This window comes from Sparus aurata, chromosome 8 (genome assembly GCF_900880675.1).
Source record: "Sparus aurata chromosome 8, fSpaAur1.1, whole genome shotgun sequence".
NCBI classification, from domain to species: domain Eukaryota; kingdom Metazoa; phylum Chordata; class Actinopteri; order Spariformes; family Sparidae; genus Sparus; species Sparus aurata.
Window position 1 is genome coordinate 27,900,759 of NC_044194.1, and position 25,532 is coordinate 27,926,290.

At 42.3% G+C, this 25,532-nt stretch overlaps 2 protein-coding genes across 2 annotated transcripts; both read left to right on the top strand.

The window, feature by feature from the left end:
* The first annotated feature begins 1,389 nt into the window (after nt 1-1,389).
* Nucleotides 1,390-17,850, top strand: LOC115586207 (ovochymase-2). The gene is made up of 16 exons (XM_030425034.1): nt 1,390-1,689; nt 1,800-1,897; nt 4,417-4,514; nt 4,615-4,787; nt 5,325-5,420; nt 5,506-5,684; nt 5,884-6,085; nt 7,601-7,639; nt 7,773-7,863; nt 8,105-8,238; nt 10,025-10,168; nt 10,672-10,796; nt 10,884-10,977; nt 11,150-11,281; nt 11,730-11,810; nt 16,290-17,850. The coding sequence occupies exons 1-16, from the start codon at nt 1,605-1,607 to the stop codon at nt 16,451-16,453; spliced, it is 1,935 nt and encodes a 644-aa protein (XP_030280894.1). The 5' UTR covers nt 1,390-1,604; the 3' UTR covers nt 16,454-17,850.
* A 498-nt stretch (nt 17,851-18,348) lies between these two features.
* Nucleotides 18,349-24,564, top strand: cyb5r2 (cytochrome b5 reductase 2). Its single transcript, XM_030424698.1, has 9 exons — nt 18,349-18,508; nt 18,790-18,939; nt 20,724-20,796; nt 21,201-21,307; nt 21,889-22,018; nt 22,168-22,251; nt 22,636-22,721; nt 22,863-22,962; nt 24,086-24,564. The coding sequence occupies exons 1-9, from the start codon at nt 18,494-18,496 to the stop codon at nt 24,256-24,258; spliced, it is 918 nt and encodes a 305-aa protein (XP_030280558.1). The 5' UTR covers nt 18,349-18,493; the 3' UTR covers nt 24,259-24,564.
* The last annotated feature ends 968 nt before the right edge of the window (nt 24,565-25,532 follow it).

Here is a 25,532-nt window from a genome sequence, read left to right on the forward strand (position 1 = left end):
CACCGGTGGGGCCTGGCCCACTGGGCTGCATAAACAGGAACCAGGGGCTTACAGGGCTTAGAGTGGGAGCCCAGAGGCAGAAAACACACACACACACACACACACACACACACAGACACTCTCTCTGAGCGTCAATAATGTACATCTGTTGATGAATGTTAAGTTGAGGGTTTTTTTAGTACTTAAAGCAGTACTTTGGGTCATGTGTGTATATATAGCAGCTCAGCTTAGTACTTCATTGACAACACAATGGTGATGCAATCTGTATCCAGTTTGTGAAAGCTTTTAGCTTTGCTGTGTGGTGAGTCTTTATTGCCACAGAGGAAGTGATGCAATCAGATATTAGTGATGAGAGGATCTGTTATTTAGCTTTGTTCGCCCGCCTGCTAGTGAACCGACTCGTGAGCGACTCTGGCAGTGTTCGTCTTCGGCTCTTCGTCTTAGAGGGCGCGTGCTGGATAGCCCGCTGAACAATCCTGTCGCTTACAGTAGCTGTGACTGTCAATGTCATCAACACTTACATGGGAAAGAAATGCACCAAAATACTGGCCCTACTTGAAAGGGGACTTCTGGTAAATGTAGTGCAAAACCACAAAAACACAAATAAGTGAGAATAGTGGCAAGTAACCTTCTCTTGCTCCAAACAAAGTGACACAGTTGCAGGAGCGTATCTATTTGTTGGTGCTGAAAGAGCAGAATAACCTCCCTGTTCTTCTCTGAACCTCATATCTTCTTGGACATTTGCAGATACAGCTCACTGACCGAGACATTATGCGTAGGAGGGGTACTTAAAAGTGACATTTTATCCTTGTCCGGGTTAGTCAAAATGACTTTTTCGATCTTATAAGGTCAGATTTGCTCCAAGCAAGTGGAAAGTGACTGTCAAAACAGGAGGTTTTCTAAAAGCTAGTTACCCTCATATGCCTCATGTCTGACTCATGCTGTTGTCACAGATACGCAGCAGTCCAATCATAAAGAGCATGTGGTAAGAGCCCTGTTTCCTGTGTCTCGTGTTATACAGCCTGTCAAAGGTCACGCTGACCCTCAAAGATTGTCTGGTGCTTTCAAGCATTCACAACAATCTGACGCAAACCTCAAACGCAAAAGTAGAAAGCATCAAAATGACGTTGTTTTCCTGAACGGGAAATGATTGTTCCCATCTGTTTCGAGTGCAGAGGTCGGGAGAGACGAACGCGCACAGACAGCAAACAAAATTCCATCAAAACGTTGTTCTCTTTTTTCATTTCTTTTTCTTTTCTTTCGCTCTATCTGCATGTACGTCAGTGTGCGTGTTCACATGTGCAACAGTAACAGCTAGCCTCCTGCGGGATCTTTGTCTGCGTTTTATGACTGTTTCTCCTCTTTAAATGTTTTACAGCAGCTGGGCTGTGCCTTTGCAACAAAACTCCACACACACACCTCACCACGGCTGACCTTGAGAGGGCCGACACTTTTACTCAGTGGATAACTGCAATTCATTTCGTTGGGACTTTTGAGTGCACCAACCTCCCGCTGCAAGACTTTCACTGCCTGATGAATAAGTGTCTCCTCACACACGTCGGGGTCTATAAACCAGTTTGTCTCCTTAGTCGGAGACAGTCTCGATGTGTGTGTCGGTGATGAGGACCGGTGCCGCTCTGCTCTCTCTCTGGTTTTGGGTCAACACTGGCATCGATGCTGCTCAAACAGGTGAGTGACAGGGTGGATACCAAACAGAAGAAGGCCACTTTTCTTGTTTTGCATGGATTCTTCATTCATTGCTGTCGAGACACTGACGTGACGTATATCCTGTCCGTCAGCTTCAAAGTGTGGGGCTCCTCAGGTGTGGAACCCGATGGTTCAGTCTCTGAGGGTGGTCGGAGGCGCCGAGGCCACATACGGATCACATCCATGGCTGGTCAGTGCTCGTCCCCTCTCCATCCAACACCATTTCTAGCTGTTGTTTTGTTGTGCAGACAGTGGCTGTGGTTTTCTGTGCGTGCTCAGCCCTGATGGCATCACTACTGAGAATAACCACTTCTTCTATTTACCACCATGCTGTTATCTGTTATTTCCTGTTCACTACTGACGAAGCACTCTGATGAACTTCCTACTAAATGTTCACCACGGGGGTGTAATGAGATACAGTTAATGACCATGATCCAGAACATTTCATAATCATTTCCATTTCCATTCTCGCAGTGTGGTGGTAATGCACCTTAATGCTCAATGCCACCTGCCATAAAACAGTGGGATTAGCACTCTAGTCTTAATCATTTTGGCCATGATAATCATGGAGTAACACTCTGACATCATGACAGCCATGCTTCTCTGTTTTATCAAAGGACTTCCTCTCTACAGTCATATTAAGAGCTCAAAATAGACATTTATCTGCATGGAAATGCTGCAGTATTACTTAGTTGCTCTACTGTGACACATAATGCAATCATAAAAAATATAATAAATGTTTGGATGATTTGGATATCATCATTTTATTGATCTATTTATCTCTTACTTATTTTCAGTCACACTGTGAAGAAAGAAAAAAAAATCAGTATCAACTGCGTCTTTATGACAGGGAATTTGGAATAAACTACCGCAGTGTTGCTTATGTGCGATGGCCCTGATGGTCAAAAAATGACATTTCACAATAAATAAATAAATAAATAGATATTTCAGTGTACATGGAACAGCTATACCTTTAACCTCTTAGTGAACGCCCCCATTTTAAGGTTCTTTTTCCGAAACGACATACCGAAATTAAAAGCATGACAGCTCCCACGTAGTTTGAGACTCATGGATGTGCTTGGTACCATTGGAAAGGTAACACCCTCAAGTTTTTTCTAGAAGTGTAAGTGTGATTCTATGACATACTGACACAGTTTTACAGAGGTTGGAACACAGGTTTTGGTTTCCGTCCAATTCAAATGTCAATAAACTAAGATATAAGGGTTCAGGTATGTCTATGGCACAATTAGGCCATAGCCACAGGTCCCAGCTTGCTACACTCAAAATCTGAAGTCACAAGACTGAAAAATAGATTTTTCACAATTTTCTTTCTAAAGGCATGTCTGTGCGTTTTGCTTGGGTCCTTTTTTTTCCAAGAGCGCCTACTGAGATTCAAAGGCTTATAACTTGAGAACCCCTTTACCTAGAAACATAATGTTGGTCTTAAATGAAAGCTAAGACCCTGGGGTTTCTTGCTTCGTTGACACTTGTAGCAAGCTTTGGGTGAAATGACATGGATATTCCCATTCTATGGACTCTTGGCGAACTATGAAAAAAATTGTGGCATGACGTTGCAGCTGTGGAAAAAGGGAACACTCCGAAGGTATGTAGGCATTCTTGCTTCGTGCGGGAGAGGGCTCTTTCTAATGTTGTGTCATGGTGAGTTTAGAAGGCTATTACATGGTCTGGAAATGACTTTTTTCCTATTTGTTTGGGCTTAAAATAATCACGACAGTCTCAGCTTTCCAACAGTGAGTATATACTGTTAAGATCTGATGCTTAAAACTATTAGCAAAAAAACTATTAGTTTTTACAAAGGGTGTTCGTTTAGTGAAGGGTGTTCCTATGTTGGAATGGTGTTCCTTAAGGGGTTAAAATGTCTTTCAAGGCACGCTTGAAAGATTTAGGACTGAGGCTGAGAGAAGTAGAAGAGGACATGACATCAAGCTGTTTGCAGGGACTTGGATGCTGTCCAATCACAACCAAGAAGTGATGTCCCGCCTTCTCCGTGATGTGAAACATTGTGTTTTGAACCTTAGGGCCACTGACTTTAGCTGATAATGCTAAAGACAGCATGCTAACTCTAGCACACTACAGGAATATGATAGCTCTGTACAGACATCATGCTACTGCTGCGAGCATAATCACATGAGAACAAACTAACACGGTAAATGTTACGTAATAGCTTTAGATATCAGCTTCCCTCTTAGCATGTTAGCATGGTTTAGGAAAGACGATAACAGCCGCACTAATTTCACAAACTTTTGTTTTCATATGATAACAGGTTAATGATCTCATTACCTGGAGATAACACACTTCTTTACTCGAGATAACAAGATAAATTAAGTTTGATTAAGCTTTTTTTCTCCTCATGATTACAAAAGAATGAACTTGTGGTCTCAAGATAAGGCCATTAATGACATAACTGCGAGCATGAACGTCAGCAGCTTCCTTAGAAGCTATTCCAAAATGACCTCTTCTTCTTGTTGGTCGACATGTGATGAGTACTGCAAAATAAATGACACTTTGTTTTTAACTAAAATACAAATGGGCATTTCAATCGAGTTGAATCACAGTCTCATTAGATTGTTCAGTTATGAGAATTGTGTCCTGAGTCCCACTGGTGCTAGACTGACGGATAAACATTTCAGACCACTGCCATCCACATGCTTCTCTTGCATCAGTCAAGCTCGTGGTGTCTCTGCTCAGGTTTCCCTGAAGAACAAGGGCTCTCATTTCTGTGGCGGGGCCATCCTGACCGACCGCTGGATCCTGACCGCTGCACACTGCTTTGCATCACTCTCAAAGTACACCTCTTACTTACCCGGGGACCTTTTTCCTTTCTGTGCTACAATTTACAGGTTAGCTTAGCTTGTCGTGAATCTAACTGTTGTCTTCCTTGTCTAGAGAGTTTCTCAGTGGCGTGAGAGTGGTGGCTGGAGACTTTGACCAGAGAGTCGAGGATGAAGAGGAGCAAGTCCTTATGATCAAGTCTGCCTCCGTCCACGAGAAGTACCATCATTCTGTGCCCATGAGCTACGACATAGCTCTGCTGGAGTTGGATCAGCGCATTCGATTTGGCACGTCTGTGTTGAAATGACGACTACATATTGTGATTCTGATCACGCTTTGTTTAAGTGGTAGTTTGGGTCTTTTGATGTGGGGTTGCATGAGGAACTTATCCCCAGTCATTGTGTTACCTGCAGTAGATGACCGTCAGCTCTCCCCTTGTGTGGAGAAGCAGCGCGTTCCACCGACAGGGAAGCAAAGCTATGTACTTTTAAAAGGGACAAACAGAATGCACACCAACAAAAATGACACTTTACATTGCCGTCAGACAGCCGTTTCCTTTGGCACTACATCCCCTCAGTTGTACAACGTCCATACTCCTACGCACAAGCACAGCTGTCTCAAAATAAAGTGCACACTCAAAAGGTTATATATTTTTTAGGTGTACCTCTGCTTCCCTGTCGGTGATACGTGCTGCTTCTCCACACAGTTGGAGAGCTGTCCGTCATCTACTGCAGGTGATACACTGACTAGGGATAAGAACCTCACACCCACATCAACAGACTCGTAGTATCGCTTGAAGTCACTGATAGGTGTTTTTTCAACAGGAGCTCGTGTCAAGCCAATATGTCTGCCTTTGCCCGAGGAGAAAATCCCACCGGAAACCAACTGCATTGTGGGTGGATGGGGCAGGGTGAAGGAAAGTAAGTAATTCTCTCACTCCCATCGAATATTGTTCAAGCAGGCTTGAGCTCCTATTTTGTTAAGCTCTCACTTCCTGTTTCCTAGAGGGTCGTCTCCCTGCTGTGCTCAGAGAGGTCCAGTTAGACTTGGTGGACCCGGCCAAATGTCAGCATGTCCTTCAGACAATCAAAAGCTCACTTCTTAACCAGAGACCTGCGAGGCCTCAGCCAGCCATGACAGTCCTGTGTGCCGGGCCAGAGAGAGGAGGAAGAGACGCCTGCCAGGTAGAAAAAGGAAGCATCTGATACATCTGCCCGTCCTTTCCACCAGTCTGCACTCCATTTATGTCAAGAGCCCAGTTCAACCTGAGCCACTGAAAGCAGCTTCACTAATATCTGTGACTGAGTCGGCTGTTTCCATGACATTACACTGTAGCTTGGAACAGATCTGCAGTGTTTTACTCCTCCCTTCATCCTCCTCCAGGGGGACTCAGGGGGTCCCTTGGTATGTCCGGCAGGTTCAGGCGGCGGTCACTGGGTAGCACTGGGCGTAACCTCCTGGGGGAAGGGATGCGGTCGGAGCTGGAGGAACAACAGCAGCCGCCCCCCTTCCAGAAGAGGCTCTCCAGGGGTTTTCACTGATGTCAGGCTGCTGCTGCCCTGGATCAAGCGTAAACTGAGAGAGGGTGGGTTAAGACAAGGTTATTACTAGATGAGTCAGTCTAATTGTGTCTTTAATTGTTATTTATCAAGGGGCCATCTAGTTTATGAAACAAGCCATTTGACACACTGACTTGACACCTAACCCTTGAGAAGTATTTAATATCTGCGTTGTGTTGGAATAAAAGTGAAGATCAGGGTTAGGGTTATACAGGCTGGTGACATGACACTTTGATGGACTTCACCCCCCTTTGCTTTTTCCTGTCTGTCATTTGGTGTTGGGCAATTAGCTCACAGTGTGCGCATCAGAGTATTTTTGGCTCAAAGCAGTAGCCTGCTGTGACTGAAAAGGGTTGATGAAAGCTGTGAGACTGAACCAAAATAGCGCTGTTACTTGTGATCAAACAAAAAATATCAGTCCAAACGCCCCACAGAGCTGAGAGGAGTCCCTTCAAACAACCCCGTTAATATCACACACTCATTCGATCCACTGTTATTATTAAAAAAGAGAAGCATTGAAACTGAAGACTTCCATGATATGTCTGTTACCAAGCACAAAAACGGGACCTTGAATGTTTTCTGGGAATTCATTAGCACACAGAACACAACACACACACGAGAAAAGGTCAGATGAAATATTAATAGAGTACTACACAATGACATGCTCAGCATCATTTTGCAAACTAAGATTTGAATTGGCTTCACTATTCAGTTTCCAGAGCTGGTAGCTCTATAAAGTAGGATTCAGTAGGGACAGGATATGATCGATGTATGTACAGTGGTGCAATACCATCGCAACAATGTAGAAAATAGTCTATTACAAGTCAATTACATGGCGAGGAAAGATCTTTCATAAGAAAAAGAACAGAAGTATTATTAACAGAATGAACTTTAAAAACTAAAAATAAAAGTCCTCATTGAAGGACAAACACATAGATTTCGATTTTCAATACATTTTTCGATTATATAGCTCAAAACAAATGTACAATTTACGCAAAATACATTTGGGTCATGAACAGTCTATTTGAGTTATTTTATGTGCCGACCCCCTCAACTATAAACTGTTAAAAGTTTGCAAACAACTGGTTTGGTCTTCAACAATGTTTTGTACTGTGTTGTATCAAATGTAGTTCATTTGTCATTATCAATATTGTTCTTATTGTGATTATTATGATTATTATCGTTATTACATGTTTAACTTTGAAAAGTGCCTGCCTTTCAGATAATTGTAGTGGAGTAAAAAGTACAATATTTCATTCAGGAATGTAGTGGAGTAGAAATAGAAATGTGCGTATTTCTAAATCCTCAAGTGAAGTACATGTACTTCAAAACGGTACATGAGTGCAATACATTCCGTCCGTCATGTCGAATGTCTCTCTCGAGTGTTTCATATTAGATCTGTGTGAGTATAGATGTATATACAGTAAGTGTGCACAGTTTACCAGGATATGTGTGTGTATTGGTATAACATTTGGTAACAATGGTGTCATATTAATAAGGAGTTTTTCTGAGACACACTCTCTTTGTTGTGTTTCCTTTAGCTAATGAGCAGCAGCAGCAGCATCGGTCGACTTTATCAAGTGAGTCGTTTTTGCTCTCATCACAGCAACTTGTCATCTATGTTTCATCATGCTACTTTGATGCACACACCGCTGTGTGTGTGTGTGTGTGTGTGTGTGTGTGTGTGTGTGTGTGTGTGTGTCTGTGTGTCAGATCTCTGCAGTGTGAGAGATGGACCTATAACTGACAGAGAGGACGTTATCAGAAACCCCGCCCGCCCTGGTGATCTCTATGACAACAACCAGTGAGTGACACCCCAGATTCTAACTGTAATTTAATTTATTTTCATATTTAAAGTGATCCCTGATTCCTTCCACAAATCTTTGCTCCTCACTTTAACCGTTACTACTAGCACTATTACACACAAACATTTGCCTTTCAGCTCAGGCTTGAATGACTGTAAGGAGAAGGAGCTTAATCAATAAATAATAACAGCCTGCGTGTCAAAGTTCCCCTGGATATTTTTAATCTCTGTGTGTCTTCAGGTTGTGTGTGTGGAGCATCAGTGTCCCTCCGGGTTACAGTATTCTCTTGGAGTTTGATCATTTTCATGTGGAGAATGACTCGTACTGCCGTTACGATCGACTCACTGTTTCGGCCGGGAGCCACAGGCCTGTTGGTGAGTTTAGGACGTGAACACAGAAGCGCACGGTGAGATTGAGGCTGCACTATCTGATACCATTAACATTCAGTGGCAGCAGAGGCACCCGGGACCTCTGGATTAATGAGGTTAAAACAAAGGTTCATCATTTTAGGAAATATATTACTCCTCTTCACTACGTTGGGTGAGATGAGGAGATTAACACCAATCTTATGACTGTGAGTCTAATACAGAGCTCGGGTCCGGACATGGTTAGCCTAGCTTAGCATTAAGCAAGAAAGCAGGGAGACAGCTAGCCTGGCTCTGTCCAAAGTGAAAAAAAAATTTTTATCCATACATCAACATCTCTAAAGTTCTCTCTTTTTTTGTGTGTCTTGTTGCATTTGATTTGTACATGAACAGAAATTTAAAAATGACGCTTAGTCATTTGAGCGTTGGTTAGGTGCGGGAGTTATCTCTTGACAAAACTAAGCCAAAATACATTCAGTAAGCACATTATTGATTGATTCTGCAAAGGAGTGATCCCATACTTTGGAAAGCTGGACACAGTGTAACTAAAACCACACACTCTTTGGTTTCAGGTCCAAACTTAAAGGTACAGTTCATCCCAAAATAAAATGATTGTAAAAGTGGTTTTGGTTCCATTGGCATGGGTTTAAAGGAATAGTTGAACTTCATTCATGAGAGAGAAAACGGTTGATGCCAATCTCATCTCTGTGTGTTAAAGGGAAAGTTCACTCCAAAATCAGAAAATATATGTTACATGTCGTGCTATTTATCCATTGAGATTTTGGTGGTTTTGGTGAGTTATCCATATAGAGATGTCTATCTTCTCTTCAATCATGAAAGGCACTCAGTTTGTGAGGCTCAAAATGCCAAAAAACACCTTTAAAAAACATAATGCAGCAATGTCTCTTTCCAGAAAACAGGACCTGGTAAGTCTAGATAACCCACAGCCCTTTAGTGTAGGAACTACTTTCTTCCTATTAATCTAGACATATGAACCGTATCACTGTGCAAAATGACGAAGGAGGCAAAATAATTCAACTAGATTAACAAGCATGAGCCTCTCATTCCTGAGCACACGCAGCTTCCTCCTGCACAGTGATACAGTTAGCGGGTGTTTGGTAGAAAGAAAATAGTTCCTACATCAAATTGTTGAGACAACAAGGCCTGTAGATCGTCTAAAGGGGTGGTTCCCAAATGGTGTGGAATTTTTTTACAACCATACATTATTATTACTACAGTATACAACTATATAGCAATTATGAAATCATTTTGAATTCACTACTTTGCACACATTCATTTTCCAAATCCATTCCATTATGTTGCAGGAATATGAATGTAGATGTGCCTTGAAAACCCTTGATCTGTAGAAACTGGGTCAGGATTTCTGGTTTTCTAAATTGGATATTTTATTTGTTTCCTTTTCGGTGCTTTGAGCACCACATTATATTTGAGAGAAGGCGGACATCTCTACGGCTGCTATCGCCGCAACTCGACATAATTGGATGTACTGTACACATTTACACACTTTTGATTTTGGGGTGAACTTTCCCTTTAACACACAGAGATGAGATTGTTATACATTTTTTATCAATCTCTCATGAATAAGATTGCTTCCTGTTAAGATACTCTTCCTCTAAACCCTTAGCCAATGAAGCCAGAACCAATACAAAGCAGTTAAATGAATAGTCAATCATTTTTGACCTCACCACATTTATACAGACACGTGTGCACACATCACACATACTGAACTGCTTTGTAGTTTGTCATCGTTTTTGCATTTTTCTGTTTTTTGCAGGGATTTTCTGTGGGAGTGTCCCTCCAGGCCCAGTGCTACTAAATAATTCCCAGACTGCAACACTTCTCTTCTCCTCTGACATTAGCCGATCAGGAAGTGGCTTCGTCGTTAGGCATCGTGCTGTCAGGGGACGCTCTGATCCTGGTGGGAATCACAGTCAACAACACACACACACACAGACACACACAGACACACAGTACAGCACGCAGCCGCGCACATCCCTGCATGTAATAAGCAGCATATTCACAGTGCAGCTGTGCAGGCTGATCTACGTTCTGCTCTGTGTCCGTCGCTTAACTTAAAGTGTATACACACACTGTACATACAGTTCCCACACAGTCTAACTCTCTGCTGTGTGGCATGATTGTGGATCTCGTAGCAACCTGGGAGTTGTGTGGGCAGATGTCCCATGACACAATAATGAGCTGCACAAGACACACACACACACACACACACACACACACAGTGAGTAGCTGTGGAGCGGATGAACCCAGCTGTTAATAATGGCTCTGTTGTCTTCAGTCTGCAGATAAGTGTGTATTTGTGTTAAGCTGGACCTCCGTTAAGTCTAGTAATGCTGGCTGGTCTGTGTTTGTGTTTCCCCTGTGTGTGCTGTGTGCGTGCTGTATATGTGTGCGTGTATTCAGAGTGCGGGGCTGTTGTTCTGGTGGAGGGTCAGACCGCGATCCACAGCCCAAATTACCCACAGTTCTACGGTAATGACTGTGTCCTGCGCTGGGTTGTCTACGCTCCACGCGGTCATGTTGTGAAGGTGACGCACAAAACCTTCCAGTGAGCACAAATACACGACTGAAGAATTCCTCACACAAACTTGTGTCCTTGTTGCGTTGCGTTTCAGCTTGACTTTGCAGATTTTTCCCTGGAAGAGTCGGACAGATGCTCGTATGATTCCCTCACCGTCCTCGGAGACGTGGAAGGAAGAGACGAAATCGGTAAGATGGATGGCTCTCCGGGCTTCTTCCCACCTTTGTCTCCCCTTATCTTTGTAGTGCTTTGTTCATTTTGTCCGCCTTTATGTCGCCTCTGTCTTTGTTGCATCATCGCTTCCTGATTTAAGAAGCGACATCTTGCATTAGGGAGTTTGTTTTGCTCTGTGTTGTGCAGCCGTGCTGTGCGCTGGCAGCGTTCCTCCTCCTGTCCTGTCCTACCGCAGCGTCATGGTGCTTCAGTTCACGTCGGACAGCAGCATCACACACAGAGGCTTCAATGCCACGCTATCATTCATCAGCCATACAGGTGTGTCCACGGTGTGTGATGTCTGGGTCTCGTTGTTCCATGATGGTCTGAATTAGATTTCTTTTTAGGTTTTCACTTCCTTGGAGAGGATTAAGTCGAGATGCAACATAACCAAGATAATACCATTTAGAACTTGTTAAAAAAAGAGCCGAAACTGTCTATGACAGTGAGATATATTCTGTCTTTATATTCCAGTTTCTGTGACGTGTTCTATTACACACTGCATATTGTAATCATTTATTGTAACTATAAATACTGAACTTGTAGTAACACACTAAAAAATATAATCTCCACCAAAAACATATAAAGATTACCAGCAAAACTAAAAACAAAACTACCAAACACATTCGAAACTTTAAGCTAAGATAAGATGGAAATTTGTCAAATGATGTGAACACACCTGAAACATTCTCCCCTACGCACTCTGCCTATTCTTTTTTTCCCACAGACCTGCACGGTCTGAACGCAACCGATGTGGAGAACCGAGGAGACGGCCTGAGAGGTCACCGGAGACACGTGGCGTCGCATGGTCGGTGGCTTGTTCAGCCTTTGCATTTCTCCTCGGCCTCTTTTGCATGTTAATGTGTTGACTTAAGGTTTGTGCATTTAGAAAAGAGGGCAGCGACAGGGATCCTGAGCCCAAGGAAAGAGTTACGTAAGGGAAAGAGAATTAGTAACCCTCCTCACCTTGAGGCCTTCTGAAGCGAGGCACTGACATTTCAGCAGCTGCGTCGGTCGCCAACAGCTCCCTGTGGCAGGAATGTGGCTCATCCAGCGCTCCATGTAAACTAAGACGATATCAAAGAATGAATGAAACCGCTTTGTGTCCGCTGTCCACCTGTGGTGTCGCTGGCTCAACACAGCGACGAGCGTCACAGACAATTAGGATGATAACGCGACATTTAACACTGGAGTTACAGCTGACACGTGAGAAGCACACTGACACACTTTCCCCTGCGAAGAGACTTGACAGGCACAAACTACTGAAGTGCAAAGCTGTGCCAAAATAAATCAGTCCATGTCTCCATAGCCAAAAAAGAATCTAAAATCTGTCACACATTGTAGAGTCGTGCAGGTTTTTTTTTTCTTCTTTTTTCCAGCTCCATTACAGGAACACAAACACTATAAAGCCTGGAAGCAAAAGGAAACAGGTAGCCTGACTCTGTCCAAAGGTAACAACCACCAACAATAGCTGTTTCGTGCCAGGACACGGTCACTTCCTTCGAGTTTTCACCGGTTGCCAGGCAAGATCAAAGGAACGCAGGAATACAGGAAATCTGCACCTGCCAAGAAAATGTTTGACACAGAACCTCCCGTGACACTGTAGAATTCACTCTTTGTGTTTTTTTGCAGACAAAAAAACGGAAAAGTTCCCCCCAAAATGGAGAGTTCTGTCATCATCTGTTCATCCCACATGCTGACAGGACACAGCCAGGCTAACTGTTTCCCCCTGCGTTCAGTCTGTTCCAGCTAACATGCTGCTGGCTGCAACCCCGTCTTTACTCTGCACACATGAGAGTGGTATCCATTTAAAAAAGTGTAGCATATATCCCAAAATGTGAAAAAAGCATTAGTTTAACCTCCATTGAGTTTGACTGGTTTCGTGCTGTATTTATCTTTGACTGGTGTTATGAAAATCAATCAAAGCAAATACATTATTTTAATTATTAAGCACAGTATACAGACAATAAATAAATACATAATCAAAGTACCTGTAGTCTGGGTTTTAATGTACCGAATGCTGATTAAAAAGCTTCTCCAAATGTAACAATATAACTCTAAGGATCACTGAATACTTCTGAATTCCCGCAAATTTCTGACATTAAAATCACCACCACTTGTCTCAAGCTGTATTCACACACTGTGTGTACAGTTCACACACAGTCTTACCCTCCGCTGTGGCTGGTGATCGTGGCTCACGTAGGAGTTGGGACTTGTGCAGGCAGACGTCCCATGATACAATAATCAGCCGCACAAGACACAGACACACACACACACACACACACACACACAAGCACACACACACAGTTATGATAGTGGATATTAACGCAAAATATCGGGATGACAGCAAAAAAAGTGTGTATGTTGGCCAATCAGAATTTTTAACCCCCTAATATTCTTATCCACTTCGGCCCAAAAAACTGCACATCGGTCGCGCTCTAGTTTTTTTTAGCTTCCTCAATTCAATAACCAGCAGCACACGCCTGCAAAAATGTGCAGCTCATTTGAGGTCCTTTTCCATGCCCTCTGCATCCTCTGCTCTGTAACTGCATCCCCGCACCGGGAGTATGCCTACAGCCCCAACAAACAAGCAAGGAACACAAAAAAGTAATCGTCAGAACACAATTTCCCCTGTTCACTTCCTGTACTGTGTGTTCAGGGTGTTACTGCTCGCCTTGATCCCTTCAGAGAGACAAAAATCCGCCTGCAGGCTTTAAGTGGTGACAATAAAACCTGAGAAACAGGTAGATACAGCTGTGTGTGTGTGTGTGTGTGTGTGTGTGTGTGTGTGTGTGTGTGTCTTTCCCCCAGACAAAGACAAAGAGGCTTCTATTTCCTTTCCTCTCCCTCCCTCCGTACACTTTTCTTTCGCAGACTCCAGACTTCATTCCTCACCTGTACTTTTCTTTTCCTCAATGATTTATTATGAATGTGTGTGTTTCTTTACTCTCTGGATGGTTATCCTTTGAATTACGACTCAAACTGGGTCATAAACTCTGGTGGGTTTCCACATGACAAGAACGGCAGTATACTCCGTCCAGCGACTGTGAAACTTTGATTTGTTTTTGTTCCTCTCTCTGCTGTCATCAGTTCTGTCTCCTCTGCGTCTTTCATCAGACGCTTTCCTTTCTGCTGTCTGTTTTTCACCACTTGTTTTCTCTCTGCCTCTCTCTTGTTGTAAACCTGTCAGCTCTCTGTGCATGTGTGTAGGTGTGTGTAGGTGTGTGTGTGTTCATATGTGTGTGCATGTGTGTGTGTGTGTGTGTGTGTGTGTGTGTGTGTGTGTTTCTTCACTAGACACATATCTCCAGAGCTCACCCTCAACTCACCACTGGGACTGTGATGCCACTTTGCTGCAGCTTTAACCATCTTTCTAAACTGTGTAAGTAGAGGCTCCGCCCATCCAGGTGTGCACTGACTCTGGATGGGCGGAGCCATTGACTAAGGCTTAGAAAACACGTTCTTTAAGTATACAGAAAAATTAGTTTCAATTCAGTTACTTTAAAGGTGCAAAAAGTGACACTAGGGAAAGACACTTGATTGTTGAGCCTCAGTCCCAGGTCGTCTAATGGTCAGTAGGTAATGGTCAGTAACTAAAATTGGTGAAAAATGTGGAGTACTAACAACAATAATAATAATAACAATAATCTGTATTTATAAAGCAGTTTTCAAAACAAAGTTAGCTCCAGGATTTTAGCAATCAGCACCAAATCAAACAAAATGAGACAGAGACATGCAGGGGAGCGTGCCCCAGGACTAGGACTGAAAAACACTGCCCTATGGTGAGGATAAAAACAACAGTAATGACAAAACAAAACAAAAAAAGACATGTCGTGACAACATGGTAAAATGATTTAAAGCCGTCTTTGAATGTCAGACGACTCCATGTTTGTTTCTGTCTAAATTCATTGTATAATCTACCAAAACAAGAATAAGGGTTAAAAAAGACATTCAAAGACACTTGATAGTTCTGCATTTTACCAGGCTGTCAGAGTGCCAGTGAACACAACAGTGAACTGGATAACATCAAATACAGCAACCTACCCAGTGTTTTGTCCACAAAGCTTGTGTGTTTCCCTTAAAACAAGACAATATCTCACTTTTATTCCTCTATATCAAGACACTAAACTCTGAAGAGCTGTTTGAATCCAGGTGATTCATTTCTCGAGATACTGTAGAATCCAGTTCCAAACCTTTTTGTAGTGACTGACATGTCAGAACACCATGTTTTTTTTCCTTTTTATGGCTAAACATGGCAACCTCTCACACAGCACCTGCTCGTTCTGCTGTTTTGTAACACTGTTATATTTTCAGCACTCAGGATGTTGCTTGCCAGTAGCCTGTATGATATGTATGACAGAAAATCCAAACATCACCTGGTCCACAAGAAAATGTACCGTGTGCCCGATCTGGCCTTGACTTTGACATGTGGGGTGCTAAGTTGCCACATTCAACTACATTTGAGACGTCCGAAGATCAGAAAAAAGAAAAAAGAGTCGTAAATACATTTGTTTTCCTATGGTTTTAAACATCTAACAAGCCCGCATAAATATGTCAGGCCACACTGAGGGATCCCAGCTCCCGGAAAGGGAACCACTGGATTTGTTTATGATGCCATGACCATACCCTAAACTTCACCATAACACATAAGTCATTTATTATATGCTTGTGGTATGAGGTTTATAGCGTGTTTGTTGAGGACACATTAGTGCCACCTTTATCGCATGTTTATCGTATAAACATTCATTTCATACTCCACAGGAAGTGACCTTCCATTTTCTGTGGCCACTCTGGTTGATATCAGTAGAAAAGTGCATGAAAGGGGAAAGTCATCAGGAGGTACATAGCACCTCCTAGTGGCAGTTTACTGGAAGTTACTCTGAATAATGTGTGATTCTCTAAGCATTTATGCATTTATAGTTACTGTGTTTATACAAAATGGTATTGGATAAATAAGACATGCCGCACTGACCTTTTCTTATTCATTTATTTATTTATTTGTACATCAGATTTTTTCATACATGACATGAGGCCATGCAGTGCTGAATTATTTGTCCATCGCTTTGTTAAAGTCTGCTGCATTTTATGATTCCTGTCAGATGAGCAGAAGAGTGAGCGTGACAGCTTATATGTTTACTTTTACATGTTTATTAGATATCAAGAAGCATGTAATAAGAGAGCTAATGTACAACATGCCTCCCCTAATGCCTGCGTCATGCTTTTTTCCTGTCTGGGCTTGTTTTTGTGTGCAGATTCCTTTCACAATTCTACATCATTCTATTTTTAGTGAACTTGGATGTAGCAGACCCAGTTACGCAAGAGTCAAGCAGCAGAGCTCTGTCCCATCAGGGCGGCGTGGACCCTGAGAGCTCGGAGGATCCCAGACTGCTCGTGGAAATGGGCTCAGACGATGAAGACTACAGCGGAGAATTCACAGGGAGTGGGTGGTAACATATTGGAAAAGCCTCTGGACAGAAACACATCTCCATATGTGTTATATACATTATACAACTTTTGTCTTGACTGAAATATCGCGACAACTATTGGATGTATTGCCGTGTATTGTTCGCACATTCACGTGTTCTGATCCTAGATTCAGTTTAATAAAGGTCAAGTGTGATGGATTCAGGGCCAGAAATTGAGTACAGTATTCATTCTCATCTTTTCATGAGCCTGTTATGTTCTGAATCTAATAATTACTGTGTGTTTGTTACCTCAGAATAAGCCTTATTGAATCTTCATACCTACTTTCATAGAGTCCACCACGTTTCAGAATGGACAAACCAAACACCTGTTCCCATTGTTGTTTCTTGATTTTCTGGCCAATGTTGTCACGTGAAACTGAGTAAGACCGTACGCGGCATCAGAACAATGCACTGCACATGATATTAAATAAATGACTAAAACAAATTTTTAAAAAAGACTTGCAGTTACTGCAATATAAAATAATCTAACTTGACCTTTTTAAGGGACTGAATTAGTTTATTTATGAATTTATATTTGTTATGATTATCATTTGAACCATGCCACTGCAATGTTGGCCTGTCACCACCATTTTGTTTCCATTTTCATTGCTGAAATATCCCAACTATTCCCTCGTCCCCAAAAGGCTGAAACTACAAAATTCACATTTGTTGATTTGAGTGAGATCTTGACAGCTTTTGGATGTATTGAAATAAATTGAATTTTTGGTAAACCTTGAACCATAAATCCAGTGCTATCATCAGGACAACATTGCGATGTGACCAATATTGATCGAAGAACTGCAGACCTAATGACATTGCCATCAGCCTGTACTTTGTGTCTAGTGCTTGTTGGCAAGCATTAGCACGCAAAGATGGTAGATACAGTAAACATACCTACAGCACATGTTCAAACTGTCAGTGTGAGCATGTTAGCATGCCGATGTATGTATTTATACCCTCCCGGCTGTAAAAGTACATGTACCCTTTACATCTGTAAACAAAACTGGTGCCATCAATTCAACGATAAGGCTTTTCTGAAATATTCATAACACACTATATTGTACTTGTAAGCACTTGTTCATCCCACTTGTTAATTCATGTAATGGGGGGGTTAGTGTATAAACACATATATCTTCATATTTGCTGACAAATAGCACACATTAATAACACTTAGAATTGTCATTATATCTGTCTATAGCGACATTATAGCTTATAGTTATAAACCACTTACTAAATGTCTGTACACTGTTCATATATATGGGACTTACAGTAAGGCGTTCTTTCTTTACACTATGAGAGGTGTCCTATGTTTTACACGTTTGTATTTGCTTACATCATTTATGTAAAGTACTTTGTTCTTTATTAAAGGCTATTATAGATAAAGTTTACATTATCTCCCTTTTATGGCACTTGTTTCGATAGCTTTGCACACAAGCAGTAATGCTTCAGTAGTGTTTGCAGCCCTCTAGAGCTCACGCCCATGCTTTTAGCTCAGGACTGTTGAAGTTGTTTGTTAACATGAGGACAGACTTTCCAATCACGTTATAGAAAGAGCCATGAAATGCTCTGCGCCGTCTGTCTTATACTTATCCACCTTGGATTGTCAGCTTTGAAAATTTCAGAATTAAACACTTTCCCTGAGCGCTTGTTATGTAATCCCTGTGCCTCTCTTTCTCCTCCCCTCCCTCAGTGGTGTGATCTCACTGCCTGAACGCCACCTCTGTACTATGTAGTGTCATGGCGGGCTCTGTCTTCCTATTGGTGCTTTGGACCTTGTGTCAACTTTCCCCCAGCAGGGAGACACGCCCCTTCCAGAGGCCCTTCACTGTGTGTGTGTGTGTGTGTGTGTGTGTGTGTGTGTGTGTGTGTGTGTGTGTGTGTGTGTGGTGGAGAGAGAGACAGAGAGAGAGAGGGAGTGATTGTGAAGGCTGTCACTGCCTGGGCGGTGTGTGTGGACCCTGCTCTCTCAGGCTGTGTGAGGAGAAGGAAGTTCCTGCACACTTAGAGATTGTTAGAGATTGAAACTATGGATCAGACTTTGGTGAGAATGAACTTTCACTTTATTTCCCTTTTTTAATGATCCCACTTCATCTTTTTTCAGGCCCTTATATTCTGTTCATGAAGACCTGCACGATTTCAGTCAGATTTATTTATACTTTATACTTTTATGGTTTACCTGTAGAGTGTGTAACTCATCAATAACGCATGTAAAGGTCAAACTATGACTCTTTGTTTTATGTGTTGTAAGTCTCCAGTCTCAGCTCTTTTCTCTTTCTCGGATCAGTTTGCTCACAACTCTGGATGTGATCTTTGTTCTTGCAGACGCTCCCGGTGGTGGTGGCCGTTTCTGTGGTGGTGGTGACGGTGCTGTACTTCATCCTGCGAGGCTCTGCAGGGGAGAAGAAGAAGAAGCAGCCCGTCACCCTGCAGGATCCTATGGTCAAATATTCCCTTCCCCTCACACACAAACAGGTAGGCTGCATACACACATTTATATTTAGCAATCAGGATTTTTTTTTTTGCTGACTGATTCACATTCAAAGCTGATTAAACAGGAAGTTAATATTCAACTGCTATGTAATTGATTCAGTGCAGTGAGGGGATAATGTTGTATCCAATAGGTCACAAAGTGTGAGATCTGCACTCACGGTCATATTCCACTTTGTGTTTCACCCTGAGGGGAAACATTCCAGGTGAATTTCTAGGAAGTTGGCCAACCACAGACCACAACCTGCAGCAAAATGCAAAGAAAAAATAGAGATATCTATTGAAGTTACATGGTCAACAACACCAACAGCCCGTCTGTACTCCGAGCTCCCAGTCTGGCTAGAGTCAGCTAATATGCTAGCTGCACGGCTAACTGAGCTCACTTGATAGAGGCAGCTAAAGTTAGCAGCAATTAGCGGTTACTGGGGTGATATGCTGCTCCCTGTTTGTTTGGAGTATACATTGGACAGATGGCCAGTTCTTACATAATGCACCTTTAATGTCTTATGTTATTTGCATTAAAATCTGGATTCTGGGTGAACATGTGCTTGTTTTTCGTTGAGTTTAAAGGGTTGGTTCACTGAAACACATTTCCTTACTCCTTTCAGAACATTTCAGATGTTTGTTGTTTGTCACGTTTGTTTCAGCTGGATGACATTTCTGTTTAATGGAGATGAATCCGTTTTGTACTGTAGTAATCAGCAATCAAGTAAAATTCAAAATATTCCAAATCAGCATCTCTTTCCACTTGCAGTTAATCTGAAAAATCCACAGAACACAGATTCACACATTTTCATTGGAACAACTCTACCAAAAAGCCTAACATGCAAAAACCCAGCAGGGGTCATTAAAGGATAAGTCCACCCAGAAATTAATATTAACTCATTATCTATTAAAACATTTCTGGAGTGTCACAGCAAAACAGCGTCGCTGCATTCTTCTGAACAACTGAAGTAGATTTGAAATGTAAGAAAAGAACACCCAATAAGGACCCTCTATGAATGGCTTGTACCACTTTGTCTGGCGTAATCCAAATCTCCAGAAGCCCTGAGATTCCACACTGATTCAGAAAACTTGACATTTTACATTTAGCAGATGCTTTTGTCCAAAGTGACTTGCTGTAATTCATACACACATGTATACACTGATGGCGGTGGCTGCCATGCAAGGTGCCAGCCAGCACATCAGGTGCAGTTTTGCAGTTCTGTATCTAGCGCAAGGACACCTTGACATGCCGACCAGAGGAATCACCAGCAACATTCGGATGACAAGACGCTGGCTCTACCCCTGGGCCACAGCTCAGGATACACCCTCAATGTGTGGTCGGGTTCTTGCCCCCTCTATGTGCAAATGCATTTAGTTTAGCACCTGCAGTGAAGATTTCAGCTTTAAAAAAGTCAATCAATTTGGGACCTCTAGGCTTCTGGAGACCATCTACTTCAGTTGTTTTGGAGAATGCTGTTATGCTGTTTTGCTGTGAAGCTCTAGAAATGTTTTGTGGACCACAAAACTGAAATTTAATTTGTGAACTGTTCTTTTAAGGTTTAATATTTTCTCACCCGTCTCTGGCTTTCAAACGCTCTCCATTTACAGTTAATTAGTATACAAAGTATGACATTAGTATGTCAGATATACTGTACAGAGACCACCCAGCCTCAAACTCAAGCGTGAGGACATTGATTTTGCAAGCTGGCAGCTCTGCTATCTACTGTGTTCTTTGTACGTTTTTGCATTTATTTTTTTTTAAACCTGTGTGTGTCCTTGCGTAGGAAATCAGCCATGACACAAAGAAGTTTCGGTTTGGCCTTCCATCTGGAGCTCATATCCTTGGACTGCCAGTAGGTACTGAAACAGCTCTTTTTCTTCTCAGATACAATTGCTCCCAACTAAAAAAAGATATTCCGCCTATGCTTTCAGACGTTTCACCAAGCATCTCGGTGATAATTCATATCTGAGCAGCTGTGCACACAGACAGTAGCATTACTTTGTACATCTTATTTTGAACCTCCCGCACTTGAGGCTTTAAATGTGTGTACATGTAGAGATTCATTAGAATTGCAGTTAGATAGTAGTACGAGTGCATGAGAAGAACACTGATGTGGTGAGAAAGGTTAAATATAACAGAGCTGAAACGCAGGTCGTTCATCACGGGACAGGGCTGATGCCTCATGCTTACACATGTTTCCTCACATCCACCTCCTCACCCATCCTCCCTGCTCCCCCTCCCCCTCTGTGCTGCGGAGCAGGTCAGCATGTGTACCTGTCAGCCAAGGTGAATGGCAGTCTGGTGGTCAGAGCCTACACTCCAGTCTCCAGTGATGAGGACCAGGGATATGTTGACCTGGTGGTCAAGGTAATTAACATTTCTGATGTAAAGCACGAAACAACACAGATATACTGCTGGCATGTGGGTCAGCTACAGGAGTTTCTACACTTTTTCGCATTTTTGACATCTTAAGTTGGTACTTTATTCTATAAACTCGCCAGAAAGGGTTCATAAGTTGCACTTCATTGCTTTTTACTAATGATTAAAATCAATGCAGCGGAACCAGAGATATCACCTTTTTCTACCTTTGATGCAACTCAACCACCGACTGATGTCACTGGAGGCAGTTTATCAGATTACATGCAGCTTCCTCTGGAGCCACAGAAGGCTTTACCCTACTTCTATCACATATGCAGTAGTGCTACCCAAGATCTGTTAACACACTCTAATGTGTAAAATGGTTGGAGTAACCCTTTAATACAGGTTAATATGGATAACCTATCACAAAACAAAAGTTATCCACACTCAGGTCCCTTACAATTGTCTTACTAGCAGGACAAACTATTGGCTGTCCTATGCCAAGAAGAAGATTTTAATCCCTTGTGGAGATAATAACGAACCAGTAACAGGTGAAAATAAAAATGTTTTTCCTTATTGTACATCTCCAGGTGTACTACAAGAACAGCCACCCCGCTTATCCAGAGGGAGGGAAGATGTCTCAGTACCTGGACAACATGGCCATCGGAGATGCCATTGACTTCAGGGGGCCCAATGGACTGCTGGTGTATCAGGACAACGGTAGGTTACTATGGTTATCGTTATGTTAATGTGTGGGAAAGAAAAAGAAAAAGAGACACGCTGCCGTCACCAGCAGATGTCACTGTGGTACAATATAAGACCGTTGGAGCGTGACACACACTAACACTAACTGACTCTGTTCCGACCAGGCCGCTTCTCCATCCGACCTGACAAGAAGGCAGAGCCAAAAGTTCGGAGGTTTAAGCACGTTGGAATGATCGCCGGTGGAACAGGTTCATCAACATTTACTCACTCTCGATCACTTTAATGTGCATTAATGCATGCACTTTATTCAGGGGAACATCACAGAGGCTCAGCAGGCTTAACACGCTGCAGAATTAAATATTCTTCTTCCAGAAGGAGAGGTGATGTGACACCTTAAGAGTACTCATGGATATTAATGCCTTGAATCCTACAGTGCCTGCTGTATGACTGAACTGTATATGCGTGTAAAGAATTAGTCGTCCTGTAGGTTAACCTTTAGGACCATTTGATTATATTTTTCTGTAGCCTCCCAGTTGATAAAATCTTGTCTTTTTTAAACTTATAAAGCTAACATTGCACCTCCTGATATCCCTCAGTTAGACCTCCTCTAACAATAACTCTTACTTTCTCAGGTATCACTCCTATGCTGCAGTTAATCCGCAGAATCACAGCAGACCCCGCCGACAACACCAAGTGCTCTCTCATATTCGCCAACCAGGTCAGCACCGTGAGGTTTATTGTTTGGGGAAATCTTTCCTTGAGTCTCATTGTTCGGACGTATTACTGTACTGCACATAAATGAAAACACTCTGGAGAAATTTAATCTCCCTCTCACCCCTCTCTGCTCCCCCACCTTCAGACTGAGAAAGATATCCTACTGAGGGAGGAGCTGGAGGAGGTGAAGAAGAGCCACCCTGACAAAGTTCAAGTGTGGTACACACTGGACAAACCTCCGCAGGGTAAGGCAGCATTTCTTCATCCGTCAGGCTCAAGTTCTTATTGTTATCTGCAAAAAGATTTAAACAAAGAAATCACTAGTGATGAAATTCTCAGATTTCAGGAATCTCGCTTGAAAACAACTCACAGAATACCGCAGAAGCTAAAACACGGGGACAACACATTTGTCATCGGAAGTCATTGAAAATACTTTTGAATATCGAGAGAGCAACGCACAACACAGTACGTGTGCTTTCTTCTCATCATGGGAGATCTGGCGCAAACATTTCCCATGTCTATTTTTAACATGTTACCATAAAGAAACATACAGCACAGTGTCAGGCGACGTCAATATGAATAAATCTATCCAAAGTCTGAAAAGCGCGGTCCTTTGGTTTCACTGCTGAATATTCAGGGTGGGAAACCGAACTAAGACTCCTGATCTGAAGGAAAATCCCTGCAGGCTGAGGAGGGAGATAGCTCCAACAAGGTGTTACAGTAGCTTAGCAAAACACTCATGTCTCACTTTGCATAATCCTTAAAGCGAGCTGAAATTAATGAGTATAATAGTGTTACATAATCTCTGTTGTGAGGGCGCTCGCATTCTGTCTTCTGTGTGTCATTTGCTCCGCGCAGAATATAAAACACATCGGCCCTTGATCATTATTCATTAGAAGAGGCGCGCTCGTTCTTCGTTAGCAGTGTCATTGTTCGGTTCCCTCGGAGGGAGGGATGATGATCTGCATGGCAAAAGTTGAACAAGCCTCTTCGAGTTTCTCATTTCATCTGTTTGATTTCATCACTGATTTCACTGTCTTCAGTGTCCCATATCTTCTACACTGACAACAGAGGGTTCTTTTTTTGGTTTTACTCAGTGTTCTCGGTTGGGCATCCCGCTGCTGGGGCACAAAGGAGAAACAGATGAAAAATGACAGAAACAGGGGGGTTTGATATTTAGTATTTAGATATGAAATAAAGAGGAGGGATCAAAGACAGGCTTCTCTGATGAATAAGCCATAGCTTTTCTACTGCTGCTGTTTGGTGAGTTCTGCCACATCACGCCAGCACAGAGGAAGGACTGGAGCCTTTTTTTTTTTTTTTACAAAGTTCAAGTTGAAAGTCTCTCTATTTTGTCTTGATCTCAAGATTGGATTTATAGCTCCGGGTTCGTGACCTGTGACATGATCAAGGACCACCTCCCTGCTCCGTCCAGCGACGTCCTTGTTGTCCTGTGTGGTCCTCCGCCGATGATCCAGTACGCCTGTCTGCCAAATCTGGACAAGCTGGGACACAAAACAGAAAACATTTTTGCATACTAGCGCTCTGATTTACTACAAAACTGGTGTATTCCCTTTAATCATTCAACCACTAAACCAACAATCACTGTATGAACGCTGCTGATGATCTACTGCTATTTACAGAGTATGCTTTACAGTGAAGCTTGTGTCATTTTTGATGTCAGTGACAGTTACATTGATATGAACATTTCTTGAGGCTCAGGTATACCATTATATTCTGTATATCATCGTGTTATTATGTTTGTACAAGACAACAGCTGTTTTAAATCTGTTTTTATCTTTGTAAGCCAAACTGTACATTTTTGTGAAGTAAAGACATAAAATCAACAGCGTTGCTTTCAATACATGAGGCTGCATACACGAAATATAACCAGTGTACTGTAGTTCTACAGTTTTTTACTCATTTCTGTCATTTTACATCTTTCTGACTATTCTATATTCTACTATGTACCAAAAGGGAACAATATGGACTTAATGATAGGCCTGTATACAATTCTTTCACTTTTATTATGACACATTCAGTTTAATTTTCTGTTTGCAAAGTTATTTAATCTTAAAATCTTCATCTGAGTTTGTTACGTTTCATCATCAAAAACAAGAAGGAAAACCACACTTTTTTCTTTTTTCAACTGCCGGAACAAATGAGGAAGTGGACCTTGAGCAGTTGAGTTAGAGGTTTTGGCAACAGAGTACATTGTGTATGTATGTACAATGTGAATGAGGTAGTAACACATATATAAATAAACAAATATATATGATATTTTCCATAAAAGCTCCCTAAAACACAGCTTGAAGCTAGAAAGGTGGCAGGGGCCGCCACACAGGGGCGGTTCTAGGGGGGGGCCAACAGGGGCCAGTGCCCCCGTAACTCTGAGTCTGGACCCCCCTGTGGCCCCCCTGACAGTGAGTCTGCATCAATAATACAATGACAGATTTCTTGTAATGATTTTGTTCTGAAGGGAAAGGCAAAAATAAAGTGTCTCAGCAGTTTACTACCCAATCAAAATTGCTGAAATTGTACACTGCTTTGTCTGAATGAGGGATTTGTCCTTTTTTCCGGGTTGTATGTGCCCCCTAACAAAAAAGCCGGCCCCAACCTGGCCCCCCTATCAAAACTGGTCTAGAACCGCCACTGCCGCCACATATAAACATATAAATACATATCCATCCAGTCCTTTGAGGTCAGTTTGTTTATTCAGTTTATTCAGTCGTGAAAACAAAGAGAGTTTGTTTATTTAATTTGTTCAGGCAGAAAAGGGTTCACTAAATCACTAAAGATCTTTCTTATCTGATTA